Source organism: Barbus barbus (genome assembly GCF_936440315.1).
Source record: "Barbus barbus genome assembly, chromosome: 15".
Classification (NCBI taxonomy): Eukaryota; Metazoa; Chordata; class Actinopteri; order Cypriniformes; family Cyprinidae; genus Barbus; species Barbus barbus.
In genome coordinates this window covers 4,016,002-4,036,453 of record NC_136743.1, presented here as the reverse complement: position 1 = coordinate 4,036,453, position 20,452 = coordinate 4,016,002, and the positions used below count along the sequence as shown (strand labels likewise).

General features: G+C 36.0%; 3 protein-coding genes across 5 annotated transcripts; 1 reads left to right on the top strand and 2 right to left on the bottom strand.

The window, feature by feature from the left end:
- Positions 1-2,011: 2,011 nt before the first annotated feature.
- LOC306881797 (polymeric immunoglobulin receptor-like) lies at positions 2,012-6,802 on the bottom strand. The gene is made up of 8 exons (XM_079436077.1): positions 6,675-6,802; positions 4,973-5,317; positions 4,051-4,132; positions 3,669-3,895; positions 3,381-3,459; positions 3,176-3,270; positions 2,920-2,969; positions 2,012-2,305 (listed from the first exon to the last, which is right to left on the bottom strand). The coding sequence occupies exons 1-8, from the start codon at positions 6,748-6,750 to the stop codon at positions 2,225-2,227; spliced, it is 1,035 nt and encodes a 344-aa protein (XP_079292203.1). The 5' UTR covers positions 6,751-6,802; the 3' UTR covers positions 2,012-2,224.
- A 252-nt stretch (positions 6,803-7,054) lies between these two features.
- LOC306881516 (dolichyl-diphosphooligosaccharide--protein glycosyltransferase subunit dad1-like) lies at positions 7,055-10,069 on the bottom strand. Its single transcript, XM_079435665.1, has 3 exons — positions 9,764-10,069; positions 9,139-9,302; positions 7,055-7,236 (listed from the first exon to the last, which is right to left on the bottom strand). Exons 1-2 carry the CDS (start codon positions 9,972-9,974, stop codon positions 9,172-9,174), a joined length of 342 nt encoding a protein of 113 aa, XP_079291791.1. The 5' UTR covers positions 9,975-10,069; the 3' UTR covers positions 7,055-7,236; positions 9,139-9,171.
- A 3,524-nt stretch (positions 10,070-13,593) lies between these two features.
- abhd4 (abhydrolase domain containing 4, N-acyl phospholipase B) lies at positions 13,594-20,222 on the top strand. 3 transcript variants are annotated; one of them, XM_079436075.1, is made up of 9 exons: positions 13,594-13,761; positions 14,666-14,708; positions 14,800-14,888; positions 15,268-15,372; positions 15,466-15,754; positions 16,457-16,641; positions 18,666-18,777; positions 18,862-19,048; positions 19,151-20,222. In XM_079436075.1, exons 3-9 carry the CDS (start codon positions 14,849-14,851, stop codon positions 19,238-19,240), a joined length of 1,008 nt encoding a protein of 335 aa, XP_079292201.1. In that variant the 5' UTR covers positions 13,594-13,761; positions 14,666-14,708; positions 14,800-14,848; the 3' UTR covers positions 19,241-20,222. The 3 variants fall into 3 exon arrangements, with proteins under 3 accessions (XP_079292201.1, XP_079292202.1, XP_079292200.1); XM_079436076.1 differs by having other exon boundaries at positions 14,663-14,708; XM_079436074.1 differs by lacking the exon at positions 14,666-14,708.
- Positions 20,223-20,452: the final 230 nt, after the last annotated feature.

Sequence of the window (20,452 nt, the reverse complement as noted above, 5' to 3'; positions counted from 1 at the left end):
ACATTCACACATCTTTCTCACATTTTGTGCACTGGTAGTTGAGAATAACCACTGCTTACTAGTAAAAACATGCCTACACAGCACAGTTCACTCATTAGGCTTGTGCTTACAGACAGAGTACATGACACAGGGCTCCAGACAAAAAAATCGAGTAAGGAGCCATTGGCTCCTATAAAAGAAAAACTTAGGCGCCAAATTATTTTTTTAGGTGCCACAGAATAAAAGTGGTTTCTTTTATTATTATCATTTTATTTTTCCCCCCTATTTTAACATTTCAATCATTTTGTCATGTGTTTATGTCTTATCTTTTCTAGGCTTTATCAGCATTTTAATCCATCTTGTAGATGATCAGGTCAACCGAGGGACTAAGGTTCACTTAAAGTGTGAATTAAATGTCTTTTACAACTTGAAATATACAGTCACAAAGAATTGTTCGTTACACAGAATCTATACCAATATCATGGACCATAAGCATCACTTGGCAACTGAGTGCAGTGCATCCTATAAATGTTGTCACGTCTTTCACACATTCAGTCTGTTTTTCTTCATTAGTAAAATGCTATTTTATAGGAGGAGTTGAATCATGTACAACAGAACAAGTAAAAATATTAATATGCAACAGCGCATGAATATAGCAAAACGCTCCTCTTTATAGTTATTTTTCTAGCTGACTGATGAGTTTATGGACACTGAGTGGTTATTCTGAGGTAAATGTATTACAATGCAATGTTTACAAGCTTTATACATTTCCTCAGTTTGAAACACTGAACGCAGCTTTTACATAAAACATTTCAGTAAGTTGTACTATAGGCTTTCTTATTGCCTACCTTTTGATCATGTTCATTTCATACTATAGTAGTAAATGGAAATATATAATGGGTTCACTTGCTGCTTTAACTGAGGTGCTAAAGAGATCGCGCCTGAGCATTAAGTGCGCTACTCTCCGCTCGCGCGATCCGGACGCATACACGGACCGTGTGGACGCGGGGTACTGGTGTTTATATTACCCAAAGTGTGCGCTTGTGCTCCGCATTAAAGAGCACCCAAACCGCATCATTTGAATTTCCTAGCATTTTAAAGCTGATACTTTGTTTATTAAAAAGTAAGACAGCACAAAGCTTTTTGCGATTACTGGATGGCAAGTGCGCTTCAAATAACAGGAAGTCCATGCATTAACAGAACACAGCATATAGACTAAGATCTCGATAAGAAGATCGACCGGACAAGTGTAAATGCATCTGGTTGTTGAAACCACATATGGTAATTTTACTCCTCCCATAATATTAAAATAATAGACATGTGAGAGCGTTTTATAGGCTATATGGCATGTTATAGTCAGATATGACAGCGCAATGCAACAAGCATCACCGCGGATGAGTAGCGGAGTATTTCTTCAGCAAGCGACGCGCAAACTGAATGAACCTGAAAGTAAGCCGCAGACGCTCAACACACAATCTTCTTCATTACAAGTAGCGAGACTAGCCTATCTTTCCAGTGCTGATGCCGCGCGCTCTCTTGATATTGAAATTAGCTGATAATTAATAAAATTATCCGTTGCTTTCATTGACGTGAACTCCGTTATATTTGCATATGAAGCGGGAATTGAAGAACGGATTTATATCCGTTTTGCGAAGACACATTTATGTGGCCAAGTGTAAATGGGGAAACGTTTTAACAAATCATATAGATATCCGATCAGAGAAAATGCATGAAGTGAGCAGGTGTAAACAGGCCCTTTCAGGTCTCTCTCACTGCGTTCAGCAGACTGTGTGCGGCAGAGACGAGGACTGTTTGAAACTCTTTCCAGTAAAACTTTGATGCGCATCGTCTTATGTAAGTTTAATACGTGAACATAACAAAAGATGTGAGCGCAAAACAATCGGGAAAAAAGTCCTTTCATGCAAATTATATATAGTCGCCAGTGGCGACCTCAGCAAAAACTTCACTCGCAAATTAATATTTTTGGTCGCAAATGCGACCATTTTAGTCGCAGTTTGGAGCCCTGTGACATATGCATTAAAATGAAAGATGATCTTCCATTTTACTGTTACATGTGAAGGAATGTCAGATTTTACCCCGACCTCCAGTTTCTTCAGTCTGCAGATCTCTCTTAGACTTTATAATAAGACTTAAGGAGTGAAAGTGTCCATCAGTTCCCTTTCTAATCTCCTTCAGCTTCATGAATGTCCATGAGTTTGGTGCTTCCCATCATGAAGCTCTTCTGTTAGAGCATCTGGGCCTGAGCTGGAGCGTTCAGGAAAATCACTGAGGCGTTCTTATAGTCTCCTTCTCTCCAAGGACACATCTGAAAATGAGTAAAACAATATCAAATACAGCAGAAAAAAACATTTAATCACAGTTGGATTACTTAAAAGGACGGATTACTGCAACAAATGCGTGTGAACAGAGAATTGTAATTATGGCAGTGCAATATTTACAACAGTGAATTCATTCACTTAACTGTAGGGAGCACTAAAGTTGCAAAAATACACAAAACTACATGCAGTTACTTTTAAAGGTGCTGTAAGTTTTTGACTCTACTAAAGCATAAAAATACCATAATATGTTTGCAGATATTTAAGAAATATGCTAAGTTAAAATACTTGTTTATCTGAAAAACAATGCTACAATCATTTGCTACATTTTTCCTTTGAAAATGTGCATTCCGGGCTGGGATGTCGGTCTCTGTTTTGGTTTGTGAAACCCGCCCACTGCCAGTTTACCCAATTGTATTTCGGCACAGTTGGCGGAAAACACGACGTATTTCATGTCATTCATCTTCATGTGATGTGGAAGTATAATTTACACCAATAATACTTCCACAAAAAGAAAAGGAATGTACATTAAGAAAGTAAATAGGGAATTTTTTTTATTATTATTTAAAGTTGACTAAGTTAACAGAGACAAAAATGCACTGACTGTAAGATTATCGTTCATTTCATTTGTCCCTCGATGTATCTGCTTTTTCTCTGCAAAATGGAGAAAAAAAAACAGAACGCATCCTTTTTTATATAAAGCTAAATGAGGTTAAATTAAGGTAAACAAATGCTTATTAGGTATCTAAAATGATCAAAGAGAATAGTTCTAGACTAGTTTATAAGTAACTAACGACTCGTCCATTAATTCAATGAATTTATAAGACAGTAAAAAACTACTAATAACTTTAGAAACTTACTATACAGTTGCCGTAACTTCCAAAGTGCAAAAAACGCGGTCATGACCAGCAGCACGACCCCACACACCACAAGAAGAGACTCCCAAACAGGACGACTGAAACAGATATGTTTGTTTATATATGACTCAGCTGGTGGCTAAAATGTTTTTATCCATTCATGAGAAATGAATATAGGGAAGTGTGATGGTGTAGAGCAGAAGGTCACCTGTGAGGGTCATTTGAGCTCATTACAGATGAACTTCTGACTGTTGTCTGCAGATTCTGGATGGGAGACCCTGTGCTCACTGGCATTAGGACAGAAATCAAATGCAATATGAGCAGATATTATGCATGCAAATGATCAGTGATTCAATGGGGCAGAAACTATATAACAATGTGTCAGCAACCTGTTTCAATAGGTTTCTCTTTATTTGCATTGGTAAACACCACTCACATTTCTACTGATTATGTAAGAATGTAGTTTGTAGTGTCAGCTGGAGTGTGTGTGACGTACGTGTTGTGGTTTGTGCTGTGACTGAAACATGAACAGCCACATGCTGCTGACCGGCTCCACACCAGTACCAGCCCGAGTCTCTCATCTCCAGCTGCTGTATCGTCACAGTGAACATGCTGTTCCTGTCATCGTGGATGAAGACTTTTCTGCTGCTGTATGTTCCTTCAGAGTCCGTCACCATGCAGGAGTTCCAGTTCCCACTGCGACACCACCGCTTCTCACTGGACCTGCAGGGAAATCAATGATGCGATACAAGGATTTATTAGCTAAAACACAATTATTACGTATGTTGTATAAACACTTTATATATTAATGTTAAATAAGTCACAGGTTATGTGATATATCTTGCACTTCTTAGATGAGTCTGTTAAAGATAGGTTACCTGAGGTTTATACTGTAGAGACACTGAACAGTGACGCTGCTGCCTTCATCTGCACTCAGCATACTGCTCACCACTGACACACCTGCAGCAGCACAACCATCAGTCACACTCACTACAACACCTTCACTGATACATGCCAATATCACTAACAGATACTGTAAGCAGATATGGCCACATTCCAAAAGGAAAATATTATATTTTGTTCCACTACATATATTTTAATTTGGGGGGAAATTTGCTTAACTGTCATGAAAACAACAATAATGTAATATAAAATATAATATAAAGATAATAATATTATTATTAGTTATAATTAAATAAAATAAGCAATTATAAATATATAAAACCTTTAAAACTATACTTATTTAATCAATGCATTTAAATAAATAAATAAATTATAGAAAATTCCCCTACTCCACCAAATTCTCAAAACATTTTTTTTTTAATCAGCATACATTAAAGGACGTACAAGAAATAGCAGCATAATGTATACATTTGTTTTTTTAAGTACAAGAACAATTTTTTTTTATATATATATATTTTTCAATACAGTTGTAGGAATTAGATTGTTCTGCATTACAGTAATACAAATAAATATGGGGCAAAATGTCCTTAATTTTCATGAAATCAATAATAACAACAATTCTAAACTCGTAATATTCTTAAAAAGACTACTTTCTTTTGGAAGCGAATATGAAATATGACCTGAACATTTTCAAGTTTTTGAATTGCCATAGCATCAAATAATCATCAGTAATAGACAAAGATTTATCTATTAGTGCATCTCTAATAGAATGTTTTTACTATTGTTTCTTTTGCCAATTAATCAATTATTTTTGTAATGATGCCAGTTTAATTAGTGTGTGTTTATGTATTTTCTGGCTTATGTTTCTAACATATATATATTTCCCCAGGCCATTACCTTGAATGACGCTGATATGAAGGGATGCAGTGCTGTCAGACACCCACATTCCCCCGAGCTCCACCCCGCACCAGTACCAGCCCGAGTCCTCCTCTGTCAGGTCACGCATGCTGACGGTGAACACGTGCTGAGTGGGGTCATCCGCGACCGTCACCCTTCCCTTCCCGTTAGGGGCTGAATCCGGGTCATCTGTGCGGGCGAGGCTCGTGCAGAACTCCCTCATCCGGCCCTGACACCAGTACTTCACGTGACTGATGTACTGCGGGTTATAGTGACACGGGACAGTGACAGACCCACCCTCCAGCACAGACACATCTCCTACAGTGCTCACTGTGCAGTGACAACCTGAAACATACTGAACACTTCAATATGCACTCTACTCTAGATTTAACGATTAACAATATTATTATACTGGAGGCGTGGATTGTGCATTCGCATCCTTCTAGCAGAAACAACAGAGTTAAGCAATCTTCTTGCAAATACCGGCTCTTGGAAAATAACTTATAGTAGCCTATCACGAAAATAGGAGACAAATTTAGCAAACATCCTTGCATATAAAATCAATACATTTCCATAAAGAGAATACATTTCCAACATCCTGTCCAAACATCACTTGAGCATGACAAAATTACCTCAATGGAATATTAGTACTAATAGAATTATAAATATAAATGCATAATACGTAATATATGAGTTAAATAATGTAGTAATATGAATATAATGTAATAAAACCATACATAAGTCATAATGAATACTATGAATGAATATGAAAAAATAAAACATAACCATATTGGAAATTATGATATGCCGTATACATAAACATCAATAAAATGTAAGAGTGACCTCCATGGTAATCAGCTCTGCAGCATTCAAATATATACTGAAATACAAATATATCATAACTTCAGTTATAATGGTTTTTCTTAGCCTAAAAAAATTCAAATGTCTCTCCAGTGATCAACTTTTATTTATTTGTTTGTTTGGGTAATGGAGGATCACACACTGCCTGAAATATATATATGTTCATTATAACATTAATCATAATCCCAGAATGCTTCTGGTTTCATTTACACTCATAATAGCCAACAAAATATAATAGTAAATAGTCACAACACCTTTATTGAAATAGAATAAATTGTCTTTATAAGCTAAAACTCATAGATGTTTTGCTTATTGAAATGATTGAAAATGAAACAATGTGTTTGTGCATGAAAGGGCCGACTGCGTTTCTGTGGCCAACAGGCCTGCTTTTCACTGCCAATTTATTTCCTTTCAGTTTTTCATTTAACTAACGAAATCCAAAACAGCCATCAGTCTCCAACAAACAACAATCAAGCAGACAAAAATATTTTATTTTCACATGAATATTACTAATGCCTCTTTTCAAAATGGAAAAATTCAAAAGGTCATGTGTTTGGAAAAGTGGAGTTAATAGAAGGCACTCTAAAGTACGTTGAAGAATTTGGGTCAGTGTTTTTCTTCATATGAAAACTCATCTTAGCTGCTGGAAACACTTCCATTCCGGGTTTTAAAACCGCAGTTCAATATATTGTTCAGAAGAGAGGAAGTTTGAACACATTACCAATTTTAGCTGCAGAATGTCTTTGTAAACTCCCATAAACACAGCTTTGATAAATGCCTTTAAATAGCTGAAGCTGTTTTTTCAACATCTGTTTTTGCAAAAAGAATGATGAAAGCTCACCTGGCAGAAGAAAAACGATTAGAAGTAACGGAAGAGACATCGCTGAGGTTGAGTGTGCCAAACCTCCGGAGTCCATCTTTCTTAAAGACAGCTGTTGTGAGAAGGAATATTACTGCGTTCTCTCACTTCCTTCTTCCCTAAACTATGTCCAGATGTGGGAGCTCGTTTTAACCATTTGTGCTCCACACTGCAATTGTGTTCAATATTAATATATACCACAGCCTGACTGTGGCTTCTGGTTTTATTTAAATTAACTAAATAAATGCATAGTTTTTCAAATGTTACATTTATTACAAATTATATAATATGTCTCAAACACAAAGTTTTACTTCTAATGTGATTAGCTAGATTTGTCACATTAAAAACACCACAGGACCATTGAATTTTTAAAGGCATTTAATTTGTTTCAACAACTTCCAGAGAGTTTTACAAAAGTAGAAAAATGAAGGAACAAGACAAGAACTTATCATAAATGACAATTCTGTCAAAACGTATGTTAACATTGAGAGCTCTGCAGACAGTTGTGTGTGTTTGTAGTTGTTCTGTACTTGAGCCTTCATATCTGGGAAAAACAAACAAGATGCATTAGAGCTGGTTACAATACCAGATTAGTTCATCTTCAGAAAACAAGTTACAGAAAATACATTTAGAGACAATTAAAAATATATTTTGTGTTTTCTTTCTTCCTAATGCTCCAGTAATTCATCCCATCATGGTTGTAGATGATGGTAAAAGACAATAATTTTGCAAAGTATTATGTATAGTGCTTGACCGACATTGATTTTATTGATGGCCATAACAAGTGATGCAATAAAACAGAATTATTTTCCATTTACTAAATTAGAAATAATTGTAAAATTAATCAATATGAAAAAAATACTTCTGTCTTTTACAACTTCTTAATTGTGTAGTCCTGTTATAGTGGTGCACCCTGGGAATCTTATCTTCTGAAATACAAAGCAAGTTTTACACACAGCGACATATGACTTGGATACGAAATAGAAACAAACTGGATACAGTGCAAAGCGATATATCGGTTTTAGAAATAGGATTTAAAAATTATGACACATCTGCCATCAGATGTGGCATTTCTAGCACTGTCAAAAAAAAAAAAAATCAGCGCTTATCAGCCAAACAGAAAAAAACTAATCGGCTGATGCCAAATATTTACTGATATATTGGCTTTGGTGACATATATTGAATCACTAATAAACATGTCTTTTGCAGGGATTAAAACTGGCAATTTGATGGTGATGATGGTTTTACAGATCTCTAAATTCATGGTAATTGACAGCTTTATCTTAAAGGAACATGAACACAAAATGCGGAATAAAGCAATGAATGTTAATCTCAGGCACTTGTGTGCAACTGAATATTTCACTGCACGCAAATGAATATGTGACACAAAGTATGTACTGCTATATCAGTCCAATATTCTATGTATATCAGGCAAACGAAGGTTTATTATCTGTCAGCTACAGAGTTACTAGAGAAATTAGTTTATACTGAGCAAGCAGTTTACAGTGTATTTTAAAATGATCCAGGTATGATGTGTATCTATGGAAGCCCGTTTCTGCCACTGAATAAAATAAAAAAAAAGATAATTGCGATTTTTTTATCTAACAATTCTGACTTTTTTTCCACAGAATTTTAAGATATAAATTCGCAATTGCAAGACAAAGTCGCAATTCTGAGAAATAAAGTCAACTGCGTGATATAAACTTGCAACTTTTCTCTGAATTGTGAGACACAAACTCGCAATTACCTTTTTTATGTTTTATTCAGTGGTGGAAACAGGCTCAGGGCTTGACAATAAGGACTGCCCGATGGCCCGGGGCCAGCGTGAAGGACGCTCGGGACAGTAGGGCACGCGTGAGCCGCCTGTACGGGCAACTAAAATGCCTCTAATTTCAAATGGCTATGAAAAATCAATGTGCAACACAGAGTGAAGAATGAAATGTTATTTTATATATGATTTTTCCATTTCTGTACCTGAACATCTAAAAACATAACTTAAAGCATCATTTCTATCTTTTGTGCTATAGGCCTATGCTTATTTGTGCTATTACTTGTAATTTGTTCTTATTTACTGGCTGTCACTTGTCTTAATAACGTTTAAACTTTATATTTATGTTTATTTTTGGTGATTTTTGCTGTGTTATTGAAATTGGAAAAGAGAATTGTGAAATTTAATTGATATCTAAAATATTGGTGTCATATAACCCATTCATTAGAATACAAGATAAAGATCAAAAACAATGATAACAGCAACTATTTTATTTTTTGTGGCAGGGCCAGTGAAAATGTTGTAAAAGTTTGTACCACTGGGGCAGTAGAAAAAATCCTTAGTACTGATCCCCATAGTATCTGCTATTTTGACATTTTCTTTTCTTTTTCTGCTGTTGTCTGAACTGTGTGACAAACATTAGACGCGTGAAAGTGATGCTGAAACTGGTACACGCACCTGCTGTAAGACGCACAGAGCAGATGCTCTCGTTCAGCCAACAAAATTGACGACCACTAGATGCAGAACAGTGTGAGCAAAGAGGAAATCAGCGAAGGCTCTCTCAGGAGACACGGTCAGGAAATCTCTTTTATTCTCAGGGTTGATCTGGATGCGAAGACAGACTGAAGACAGAACATAAAGACACAAATGATCAATATACATCTTCATATCAACATACATTATTTATGAGCATTAGGTGAAGATGAAGATTAGAGAATAATGCATGCTATTATTTATCTTTCTGATAACCAGATATATGCATATATATATATATATATATATATATATATATATAGTTTTTAAATGGTTTTGTCTGCTTATGACAAATACATGTTAAAACAAAAACTATGCATTTGTAAGTGCTACATATGAAAATGTATATATTTATATATTGCATGCATTAAATGACATGCATCACGTATACAGAAATCTTAAAGATACAGTTAAAAACACTAACAACATTATTATTTGGCTTTTTAGATCCAAGAAGCCCTCACTTGACGTTATAATAGGCATATATGAATTTGACAAGTATACAATATTACCACTAAAACAAGATAACTGATGAAATAAGTGTAAATACCCGCCAGTATGAAGGATCCCACACATGAAATGAATCCAGATAAGAAGCTGTTGAAGGGAAAGGTTCCCACCAGCAGACAGTACAGGAACTGAAACACTCCGGTCAGCAGAATATACAGCAGATACGCGTCGATCATCTTCAGCTTATTCGGTGTGCTGCTCCTGTACTCCTCCACAAAACGAGATATAACTGAAAACACCGAGTTAGACATGATTTCTGCAGGAATTGCGCACAGAAACCAAGCAGCTAGGAAATAACTGACGTGTAAGAGAGAGACAGGTGTGCGTCCTCTAAACGGTCCCCCCTGGAACTGCAGGTGGAGTTTAGTTCCGGTGTTGTGTCCGTATTCGAATTTCGACCCCCTGCTAAATTATTACCCCTCTCGTTTTAAATCTGATTGCTTAATCCTGTTTTTTATTTATTTTTATTTTGTATTATGCAAGTAAAGAATGTGACAATGTTTACATGTACCAAATACAGAGCCCCATATGATCAAACATATGAGAAGAAAAAACAAAATAAAACACTAAAGAAGGTGACGATATTTACATGTGCCAAAATACAGAAACACAGACAAATAAACATATATACTGATGGCCAACATGACAAGTCCGTTCTGATTAAGTCCTGTATTTGTATTCATATGTCTGTGAGCATACGTGTGTGTGTGTGTGTGTGTGTGTGTGCATGTTTATGTGGTTTATGAGGACACAAATTTGTATAATGACATGGGTATGACAGAGGTATTACAATATGAAGGTGGTTTATGAGGACACTGCCTATGTCCCCGTAATTCAAAAGTCTTAAAATACATACTAAATGGTGTTTTTTTGAAAATCAAAAAAAGTCTCCTGTGAGGACTAAGTTTAGGTGTAGGGTTGGTGTAGGGCAATAGCACACACAGTTTGTTCAGTATAAAAACCATTACGCCTATGGAGAGTCCCCATAAACCACACAAAACAACATGTGTGTGTGTGTGTGTGTGTGTGTGTGTGTAGGGTTGGGGAAAGAAGTAGTGTAAAAAAAAATAAATAAATAAATAAATAAAGACGAAGAATAATAATAACCCTAATAATAAAGACAACAAATGTTATTAGCAACAATAATAACCATAATAATATTAATCATAATGATAATAATAATCATTTTAATAATAATAATAATAATGATTTCATCAAAACTTGATGAGGGTGGAGGACAATGAAGAGGGCAAGTAAAAATAATAATATTAGTTGTGAATTATAAATTGATGTTTAATAATCGTGGGGAGGTCCCCCCGTGACAACATATCAGAGCTTAACGCCCCATGTCACGGGCCAGGGAAGGATGCTGCTGGGCAACAGGGCCCAAAGCAACACCCCCCCCCCCCCCCCCTACCCCCCCCCCCCCCACACACACACACATCTCCCATCTCCCCATATATATATATATGTGTGTGTGTATTTATTGTATGTATGTATTTATTTATTTATATATATATATATATTATCATTTTCCCATCGCCTCCTTATATATATATATATATATATACAGTCAGGTCCATAAATATTGGGACATCGACACAATTCTAACATTTTTGGCTCTATACACCACCACAATGGATTTCAAATGAAACGAACAAGATGTGCTTTAACTGCAGACTGTCAGCTTTAATTTAAGGGTATTTACATCCAAATCAGGTGAACGGTGTAGGAATTACAACAGTTTGCATATGTGCCTCCCACTTGTTAAGGGACCAAAAGTAATGGGACAATTGGCTTCTCAGCTGTTCCATGGCCAAGTGTGTGTTATTCCTTCATTATCCCAATTACAATGAGCAGATAAAAGGTCCAGAGTTAATTTCAAGTGTGCTATTTGCATTTGGAATCTGTTGCTGTCAACGGTCAAGATGAGATCCAAAGAGCTGTCACTATCAGTGAAGCAAGCCATCATTAGGCTGAAAAAACAAAACAAACCCATCAGAGAGATAGCAAAAACATTAGGCGTGGCCAAAACAACTGTTTGGAACATTCTTAAAAAGAAGGAACGCACCGGTGAGCTCAGCAACACCAAAAGACCCGGAAGACCACGGAGAACAACTGTGGTGGATGACCAAAGAATTCTTTCCCTGGTGAAGAAAACACCCTTCACAACAGTTGGCCAGATCAAGAACACTCTCCAGGAGGTAGGTGTATGTGTGTCAAAGTCAACAATCAAGAGAAGACTTCACCAGAGTGAATACAGAGGGTTCACCACAAGATGTAAACCATTGGTGAGCCTCAAAAACAGGAAGGCATCTAAAAAAGCCTTCACAGTTCTGGAACAACATCCTATGGACAGATGAGACCAAGATCAACTTGTACCAGAGTGATGGGAAGAGAAGAGTATCGAGAAGGAAAGGAACTGCTCATGATCCTAAGCATACCACCTCATCAGTGAAGCATGGTGGTGGTAGTGTCATGGCGTGGGCATGTATGGCTGCCAGTGGAACTGGTTCTCTTGTATTTATTGATGATGTGACTGCTGACAAAAGCAGCAGGATGAATTCTGAAGTGTTTCGAGCAATATTATCTGCTCATATTCAGCCAAATGCTTCAGAACTCACTGGACGACGCTTCACAGTGCAGATGGACAATGACCCAAAGCATACTGCAAAAGCAACCAAAGAGTTTTTGAAGGGAAAGAAGTGGACTGTTATGCAATGGCCAAGTCAATCACCTGACCTGAATCCGATTGAGCATGTATTTCACTTGCTGAAGACAAAACTGAAGGGAAAATGCCCCAAGAACAAGCAGGAACTGAAGACGGTTGCAGTAGAGGCCTGGCAGAGCATCACCAGGGGTGAAACCCAGCGTCTGGTGATGTCTATGCGTTCCAGACTTCAGGCTGTAATTGACTGCAAAGGATTTGCAACCAAGTATTAAAAAGTGAAAGTTTGATTTATGATTATTATTCTGTCCCATTACTTTTGGTCCCTTATCAAGTGGGAGGCACATATGCAAACTGTTGTAATTCCTACACCGTTCACCTGATTTGGATGTAAATACCCTCAAATTAAATCTGACAGTCTGCAGTTAAAGCACATCTTGTTCGTTTCATATCCATTGTGGTGGTGTATAGAGCCAAAAATGTTAGAATTGTGTCGATGTCCCAATATTTATGGACCTGACTGTATATATATATATATATATATATACACATGCACAGGTTCGTAACAGGTGTGCATGTATTTCAGCTGATATGTGATGCATTAAAAAAAAAGTGAGGCATGCAAGTCAGAAGCAGCCTGGGCAAGTGGCAGTGGAAGCGAGAGACACAAGCCCCACCTCACAGACACCCACCTGTATTGCTTCACCACACCACATACAGACCTGGATGTCATAGCCTACTGGGGACCGGAGGCCAAACAAAAAAGATGATGAAGAAGAAGAAGAGGAGAAAAAGAACAATCTTATCGATTGTCCATTAGTGATGACAGTGGCTGATGGTGATGTATATAGAATTTTAATCCAATTAATGAATGACTCCCCAAAACCAAACCTCTCTAATGTGGAAAACAGGAATTTCCAGGTGACCCTGACCAAAGTTTTGCTTAATCCTAACTCCTCCCCCACACCTAACCCAATAATAATCTGGCTGGGGTCAGAATGAAAGTTACTTCCTGGTTGTAGATAAACCAGCTCAGTAATTTCCGGTCAAGTGTACTGTGCTGTAAGAGGAGTGCCCTTTGCTCGGTTTCTCTACATAATCAACATTTTATAATAAATATGCTCACAAATTAAGATAAAACTTGTTTCATGACATTTCACCCACTTCTTTTATTTCTGTGTTGCGTCTCCTTTAAAGGCGCTGACGTCAGTGTTACAAAACAAACGCAACACGGGCCTTTAAAGAGACGCTGTGTGTCTGTGTGAATACAGCTATATAAAGTATTCCAGTCTGTTCTTGTGGATTTCTCCTGTGTTATGTTTCATAATGTCTCCTGCAAACGCCGCAATGCAAGACGAGACTGACACAGAGTGAGTATCTGAATATACAACTATAATACACTCATAAGTCGCTCATGTAACATGTAGTTTCCTGTTATTATGTTTAACATGTGGCTCTTTCAGAATCCCTGCAGTGAGTGATTGAAATAATGTAATAGATTAATTCATACTTGGTCTGTCATGATTTGTTCAAGGTGATCTCATAACGTTATGCAAAGTCATGCTTCTGTTACATCACAATAGTTGAACTAAATAACACTTACAATAATTTACAACTTGACTTTTCTGTTATTATTCCTTGTAGGAGTGTTATTTTTTAAATTTAGGATTAAAATGTTGTTTTAAATGTCAATGGCAATTTCCATTCATATGGTGTATAATACAGTTCATAAATAAAATATTATGTTATAATAAAATGATGCTACTTTTTTGTTATTTATTTTAGTATTAATTTTTAAATTTAAGACCAAAATATATAATTTAAAGATTAATGGTACCTTTTATTCATGTCATGTACGGAACATAAATGAAAAATATTTTATAATAAATTAAATAAATTAAATCTCAACTTTTCTTGTCTTATTATTGCTTATAAAATTTACATTTAAATGCTAAATAATGCTTCCAAATAAATGGTGTATTACCTACGTACCATAAATAAATAAAAAATATTTTATAATTAAGTGATTCTCCTTAACTTACATTTTCTGTCTTATTATTGCTTATTAAAACTAAAATGTATCTTTTAGTGCTGATGTCAAATTTGATTCACATGGAGTATGGGACAGACCATAAACAAAATGTTCTACATTTTATAATAAAGCGATGCTCCTAACATTACTTAACTCTTTATTTAAACATTGTATTTCCTTTGTGTGCTTGTATATGAATTATGCCCTCAAAGCATTATTAATACTGGGTTTATTGCCAGCAGGTGACAGGCTTGTTCTGTGTATAAAGGCAGATGACGTAACGCTGTATGTACACTGACCGATGACATGGACAGTCTCATAGTCCTTCATACTGCTCTCATCCATTCACTAACTTTAGAATAACCTCTTTCTTCAGACAGACCTCTGGGAACTGGTCTTGGTGGCCCTCTTGGAGACCAACATCCATGTCGTTATTGAAAAGTGCCGAAGCTAAAATTCTTGCCTGTAAGATCCCCTTTTAATATTTAGAAATTTTGTCCTATTATAATATCCGATTCTATTATTTGGTAACACTTTATTTGAAGGTGTCCTTGTTACATGTACTTACTATTATAATAACAATAAATTATGCATAATTAAATGCAAGTAACCCTAAGCCAAACCCTAACTTTATAGTAAGTACATGTCGTTAATTAATATTACTCAGTACTTAAATGTATAATTACACTGTAACCAGGACACCTTAAAATTAAGTGTAACCGTATTTTATTCATAATATAATATTTATTGAGATTACACTTTTATCAAAATATTTTTATTTCATCCTATCACAATATTTTATTTTATTTTTATCCCAAAATAATATGCCCATTCTGTTGTTCAGGTCTCCAGAATGACGTTTGGTCCAGATTTGTGACGTTGCCAAATCAAAACAGAATATGGACCCTTAGAGTCACCAACAAATCAGCCCGCAATCATAAAGACCAAGGTAGAGTTTCTATTCCTCTTCTACAGTGGCTGTAAAAGTATTTTGCACAGTTAGATATTGTCTGACCCATACCGTGTCCCTGTCTCTCTATAGCTGCTCAGACGCCCCTAGTGATGATCCACGGGTTTGGAGGGGGCGTCGGTCTCTGGATCCGTAACCTGGACACTTTGAGTCGTTCTCGACCCGTCTACGCCTTTGACCTGCTGGGCTTCGGTCGCAGCTCTCGCCCCTCATTCCCGTCTGACGCCTCGTTGGCTGAGGAGCAGTTTGTTACTTCCATAGAGCAGTGGAGACAATCACTGGGGCTGGAGCGCATGATCCTATTGGGCCACAGCCTGGGTGGTTACCTGGCAACATCCTATACCATCCAATATCCAGAAAGGTACAAAAAGCTTATAAATTATAGTGCAATAAATTGCAATAGTTTATAATAACAGCTGTCATTAACTGAGCTATAGTTCATTTAAAACCCCACCCAAAAAAGATTTTATTTCATGGAACACAAAATATGTTTAGTAGAATGTTTACTGATCCTTTTTTAATTGCTATAAAATGTGTAAATGTTTAATTTGTGTCATGCATTATCAAATTTTGTGTAAAACGATCAACTTTTGGCAGTCTGAGCAAATAATGAATAAAAAAAAAAAGGTTAAAAAGGATCTTTTTTTGCAAAAGTAAGCCAAAATGTAAATGCAAAACAAATCATACAAAGTATAAAATAAAATAAAAATTAAATAAAATTGTAAAAAAGAAACTAAAAAAATTGTTTGCTGAATTTCTTGTCTTGTTTGTTGAAAATGTCTGCTAAATGTATAAATGTTAATGAAATACATAAATATAAATAGAACAACATAAAATCAAAAACACAAAAAGCAAAGTCATTTTAACCAAATATTGTACAAGCACACTATGAAATAAAAAATATTTCATCAAATTAAGTTTGTGTTTATAGGTTTTTATTAAACAGTAAATACAGTATATTGTTCAAAATGGAGAAAAAAAATTCTGACATTTGTGGACCATGTTATAATTGTTTATATTTTGTAGTACACGACCTCGACAGCAGTTGTGTTTTGTCCACTAGAGTCAGTCACCTTATCCTGGTGGATGCGTGGGGTTTCCCTGAGCGACCTCAGCCTCAGTTACAGGAGTCAGGAGGTCAAGGGTCAGAGGTTAAAAGGGTCTCTCCACCTCGCTGGGTGAAAGCTGTGGCGTCAGTGTTCAGCCTCTTCAACCCGCTGGCCGTCATCAGAGCGGCCGGACCCTGGGGTGAGTATGAGGAGCATGATGACAACGACTGCGGTACTGTCCACTGACTAGCATACTAACCCAAATTACTGATCTGGAGCCATTTTCATAAGCTTTGCTCCTCACATGAAGCGCACAGGACATGCAATTCACTACTGATTTCAATAGCGTTCATCAGTAAAGCTAAGCTGCATTGTCAAAGATTTGTGATGTTTCTGCTATAATGGGACGATACACCTACCTCCCGATTCGATACTATCAAGATACTTGGGTGCCGATACGATATGCATTGAGATTTTTTTTTTTTTAAGAATTTCGATTCTACAAGTATTGCGATTCGATATTGCTATGTGTTGCGATTTTTGTTTTGTTAACTGTAGACCATGGGAAAAAGTTGAACGATACACTTAATATACAGACTGTCACAACACACATTTTAGCAGTCACTATTGCAATTCAATATTATAATTTATTGTGATTTTTGTTTGCTTATTAAAGACTAGACAATGGAAAATAGTTGATTATACCCTTAAAAGAGACTGTATATGATGAGTCATATTAACAAAAACAATGCACCATATCTTTCTGAACTTTATTTCAGGAGCATACACATACACAGTGTATATTTAAAGTAACTTGAACCATGAAACTTTAAAGTACCAAAACCCTGAACTTGCACATGAATATAATAGTCAAATGTTCAACAAAATGAGCAGAAAAAACACTTTCTGAAATAAAATAAAGTGCTATGTTACTTTGCATACCGTTTTAGTCATGTTTTGCCGGCAGTTGCGATTCAAAACGTGAAGGTGCAGAAAGAATTCTGGAAGAGGATTGATCCTCTGCCTCCGTCATTGTTTTGCTTTCTTGCGCCGGCTTTAAACGTATATGACATCATCTAATGCACGCAGAACGATCGTTGTATGAAGTCATCAAAGCACCGAGAGAGCTACAGAGTACAGACGCTCCAGCAAGAAGTTTTAAGTTTCATTAGGAGTAACATTTATAATGAATGTATTCTGTTCTGGAAAGATGTAGTGTTGGGTTTTGTTGAGTATGAACAATCTTAAAGAAAACTCTTTTCCTTTCTTTAATAACATGTAAATCTCAATTTTATTTTTTCAGTTTGTAATGTATTAAACACCCCCCTTTCTTTCTTTTTTATCCCACCCCTACTTTTCATTATAATCCTTTTATTTAAAAAAAAAAAAAACTAGGAGTGTCAGTATAGTAAAATCATAAATAATAAATTCCATAATTCTAATAATGGAATGTTCTTCATGGCTTACACTTATTAACAATGAACGTTTCTTCTAGTTTGTGATTACAGTGTTAATTATTTTTTACTCACAAATTCTACCTGATAAAATATTTAAGAGTTTTGGAAAAATGTATATAAATTAGTTTCAGAATTAAAAAAAAAAAAAAAATATTCTAATTAGTTTTACAAAATATTGACACTTTGGGCCCAATTTGGACATTTTCACTTAGGGGTGTACTCACTTTTGTGGCCAGCGGTTTAGACATTAATGGCTGTGTGTTGAGTTATTTTGAGGGGACAGCAAATTTACACTGTTATACAAGCTGTACACTCACTACTTTACATTGTAGCAAAGTGTCATTTCTTCAGTGTTGTCACATGAAAAGATATAATAAAATATTTACAAAAATGTGAGGGGTGTACTTACTTCTGTGAGATAATGTGTGTGTGTGTGTGTATATATATATATATATATATATATATATATATATATATATATATATATATATATATATATATATATACACACACACACACATTTTTCTCACTTTTTCACTGTTGCAGTGCATTATGGGATTGACTTCATGAATCTTACATGTGATTATGCCTTAGACTTGAACAAAACTGGGTATCTAATGCTGCTTTCCTTTTTAAAGCTTTAAAATGATGTCTATGTAGGCAGCTTACTAGGTTTTGGGACATGAGCAAGTGAAGATTTGCTTTGATTCAAGTTGATGTTCATAATCTGTTATTCAAGACATTATCACATTATGTTTTCATGCAGGACCAGGGCTGGTGAACCGATTCCGTCCCGACTTCAAGAGGAAGTTTGAGGATCTGTTTGATGACGACACCATGACGCAGTACATTTACCACTGTAACGCTCAAAGCCCGAGGTACAGTCTCTCTACAGATGCATTCTCCTAAAGATGCAGAAGAAACTGTGTGTATATATATATATAATTGTCTTTTCCTCTCAGTGGAGAGGTGGGCTTCAAAGCCTTGTCTGAGTCTCTCGGCTGGGCCAAGAGGCCGATGGTTCAGCGTGTTCATCTGCTGTCGTCGTCGATGCCCGTCAGCATGCTGTACGGCGCGCTGTCCTGGGTGGACGCATCCACTGGAAACACAGTCACTCAGATCCGAGGCAAAAGCCTCACCAGCATCACGGTGAGAAATGATTGCGCTTACAATGTAGGACACTTTTTAAACTCACTGTAGAGATAGGAAATATTAAGAATGACACAAAATCTCTGGCTTTTCTCTGTACAGCTGATCGAAGATGCTTCACATCATGTCTACGCCGACCAGCCTGAAGAGTTCAACCAAGTGGTTGAGAGTATTTGTAATACTGTAGACTAACTAAGACACACATTGGTTTGTTGTGGGCATCTTTTATTTTTTGAAAGGTCTGGGTTTGTTGGATCAGATTGATAGAAACTTTTAAAGGTAAAGCTGTTCTCAGACCTTGTCGCTTCATATTCTTATTTTAATATTTGTGGCCTTTAATGTGGAAAGGCTCTGTGATTGTACTCCAGAATTGAATGGAAACTGGTTGTATTTGTATTTTCTAACCTATATTTGATTCAGATTTCTTTTCAATCACGCACTGAGAAAGTCATCCTACCTGTTAAACCTGTGTCATGAATGCATTGACAATGTTTGGACAGTCATATTGACTAAAAGAAGAGATGTTTAATAATTCATTAGCATTATAAAGGACAGTCTGTTTTTATATATCTCAATACATTGCTGTAACTTTAATAAGATGTGTCTGAATTTGTTTCTCTTTATAGACTTTATATTCTGCTGCAGTGGTGATTTTTGTGTGTATATTTTACGCATCTCCCTGGTTCCCTTTTTCCATTGGCTTTTGGATTATTGCAGAAAATATGCTCGGTGACCAACACAAGTTTCTTACATTTTTTTTTTTCATCATTATCTTTAAAAGTGAACACAACGATTGTTAATCCTGAAGCTCATGCAACGAACTGCACCTGGTCACATGACTTTAATGTCACAACATCAAGGTTTCTTAAACTCTTTCAGTCTTTATTTAAAACGTTTTTCCATGAAAGTTTGAATTAGAATAGCTTGCAAGAGAGTAGAAGAGTTCTCATTCCTCTTGTTATTGCAATTAAATAACACTATGAGGCGCCAGATGCAGCATTTTGCTTTTTGAGAAACAGTGTGCCATGCATATGCAACAATAAATATTTTAAAAAGTAGTATGCTATGCAAATAGCATGGCCTTACTACGTCACTTTTTTTTTTTTTTTTTTGTAAAATCAATCCAATTTTATGCCAGCATATCAGTCTAATCAATATAAAATGGTTCAAGATTAAAAAAAAAAAAAAAACCTGACCATGTTTCTGACTTGTTCATTCTAGAAATGGAAGTTATCAAATGCATTTCATTGTGAGACACCACATATACTCTGCTGTGTGTTTTTCTTGTATACTGCACATCTTGACAGATGTAGAAGGATATTAAGGACAGGTAAATAGAGAAAATACACAGCCCATAGATTTCATACTGCAAAAATAGTATAAATAGTATGCTGCTATGACATT

Coding starts and splice junctions, on each gene's coding strand:
- LOC306881797 (XM_079436077.1), bottom strand. CDS start 6,750: ATGGACTCCGGAGGTTTGGCACACTCAACCTCAGCGATGTCTCTTCCG. Junction 3,460..3,668: donor CACAGCACAAACCACAACAC/GTACGTCACACA, acceptor TCCTAATGCCAG/TGAGCACAGGGTCTCCCATC. Junction 2,970..3,175: donor GAAGTTACGGCAACTGTATA/GTAAGTTTCTAA, acceptor TCCATTTTGCAG/AGAAAAAGCAGATACATCGA.
- LOC306881516 (XM_079435665.1), bottom strand. CDS start 9,974: ATGTCTAACTCGGTGTTTTCAGTTATATCTCGTTTTGTGGAGGAGTAC. Junction 9,303..9,763: donor GGGATCCTTCATACTGGCGG/GTATTTACACTT, acceptor TTCTGTCTTCAG/TCTGTCTTCGCATCCAGATC.
- abhd4 (XM_079436074.1), top strand. CDS start 13,718: ATGTCTCCTGCAAACGCCGCAATGCAAGACGAGACTGACACAGA. Junction 18,778..18,861: donor TGTAACGCTCAAAGCCCGAG/GTACAGTCTCTC, acceptor TTTTCCTCTCAG/TGGAGAGGTGGGCTTCAAAG. Junction 19,049..19,150: donor AAAGCCTCACCAGCATCACG/GTGAGAAATGAT, acceptor TTCTCTGTACAG/CTGATCGAAGATGCTTCACA.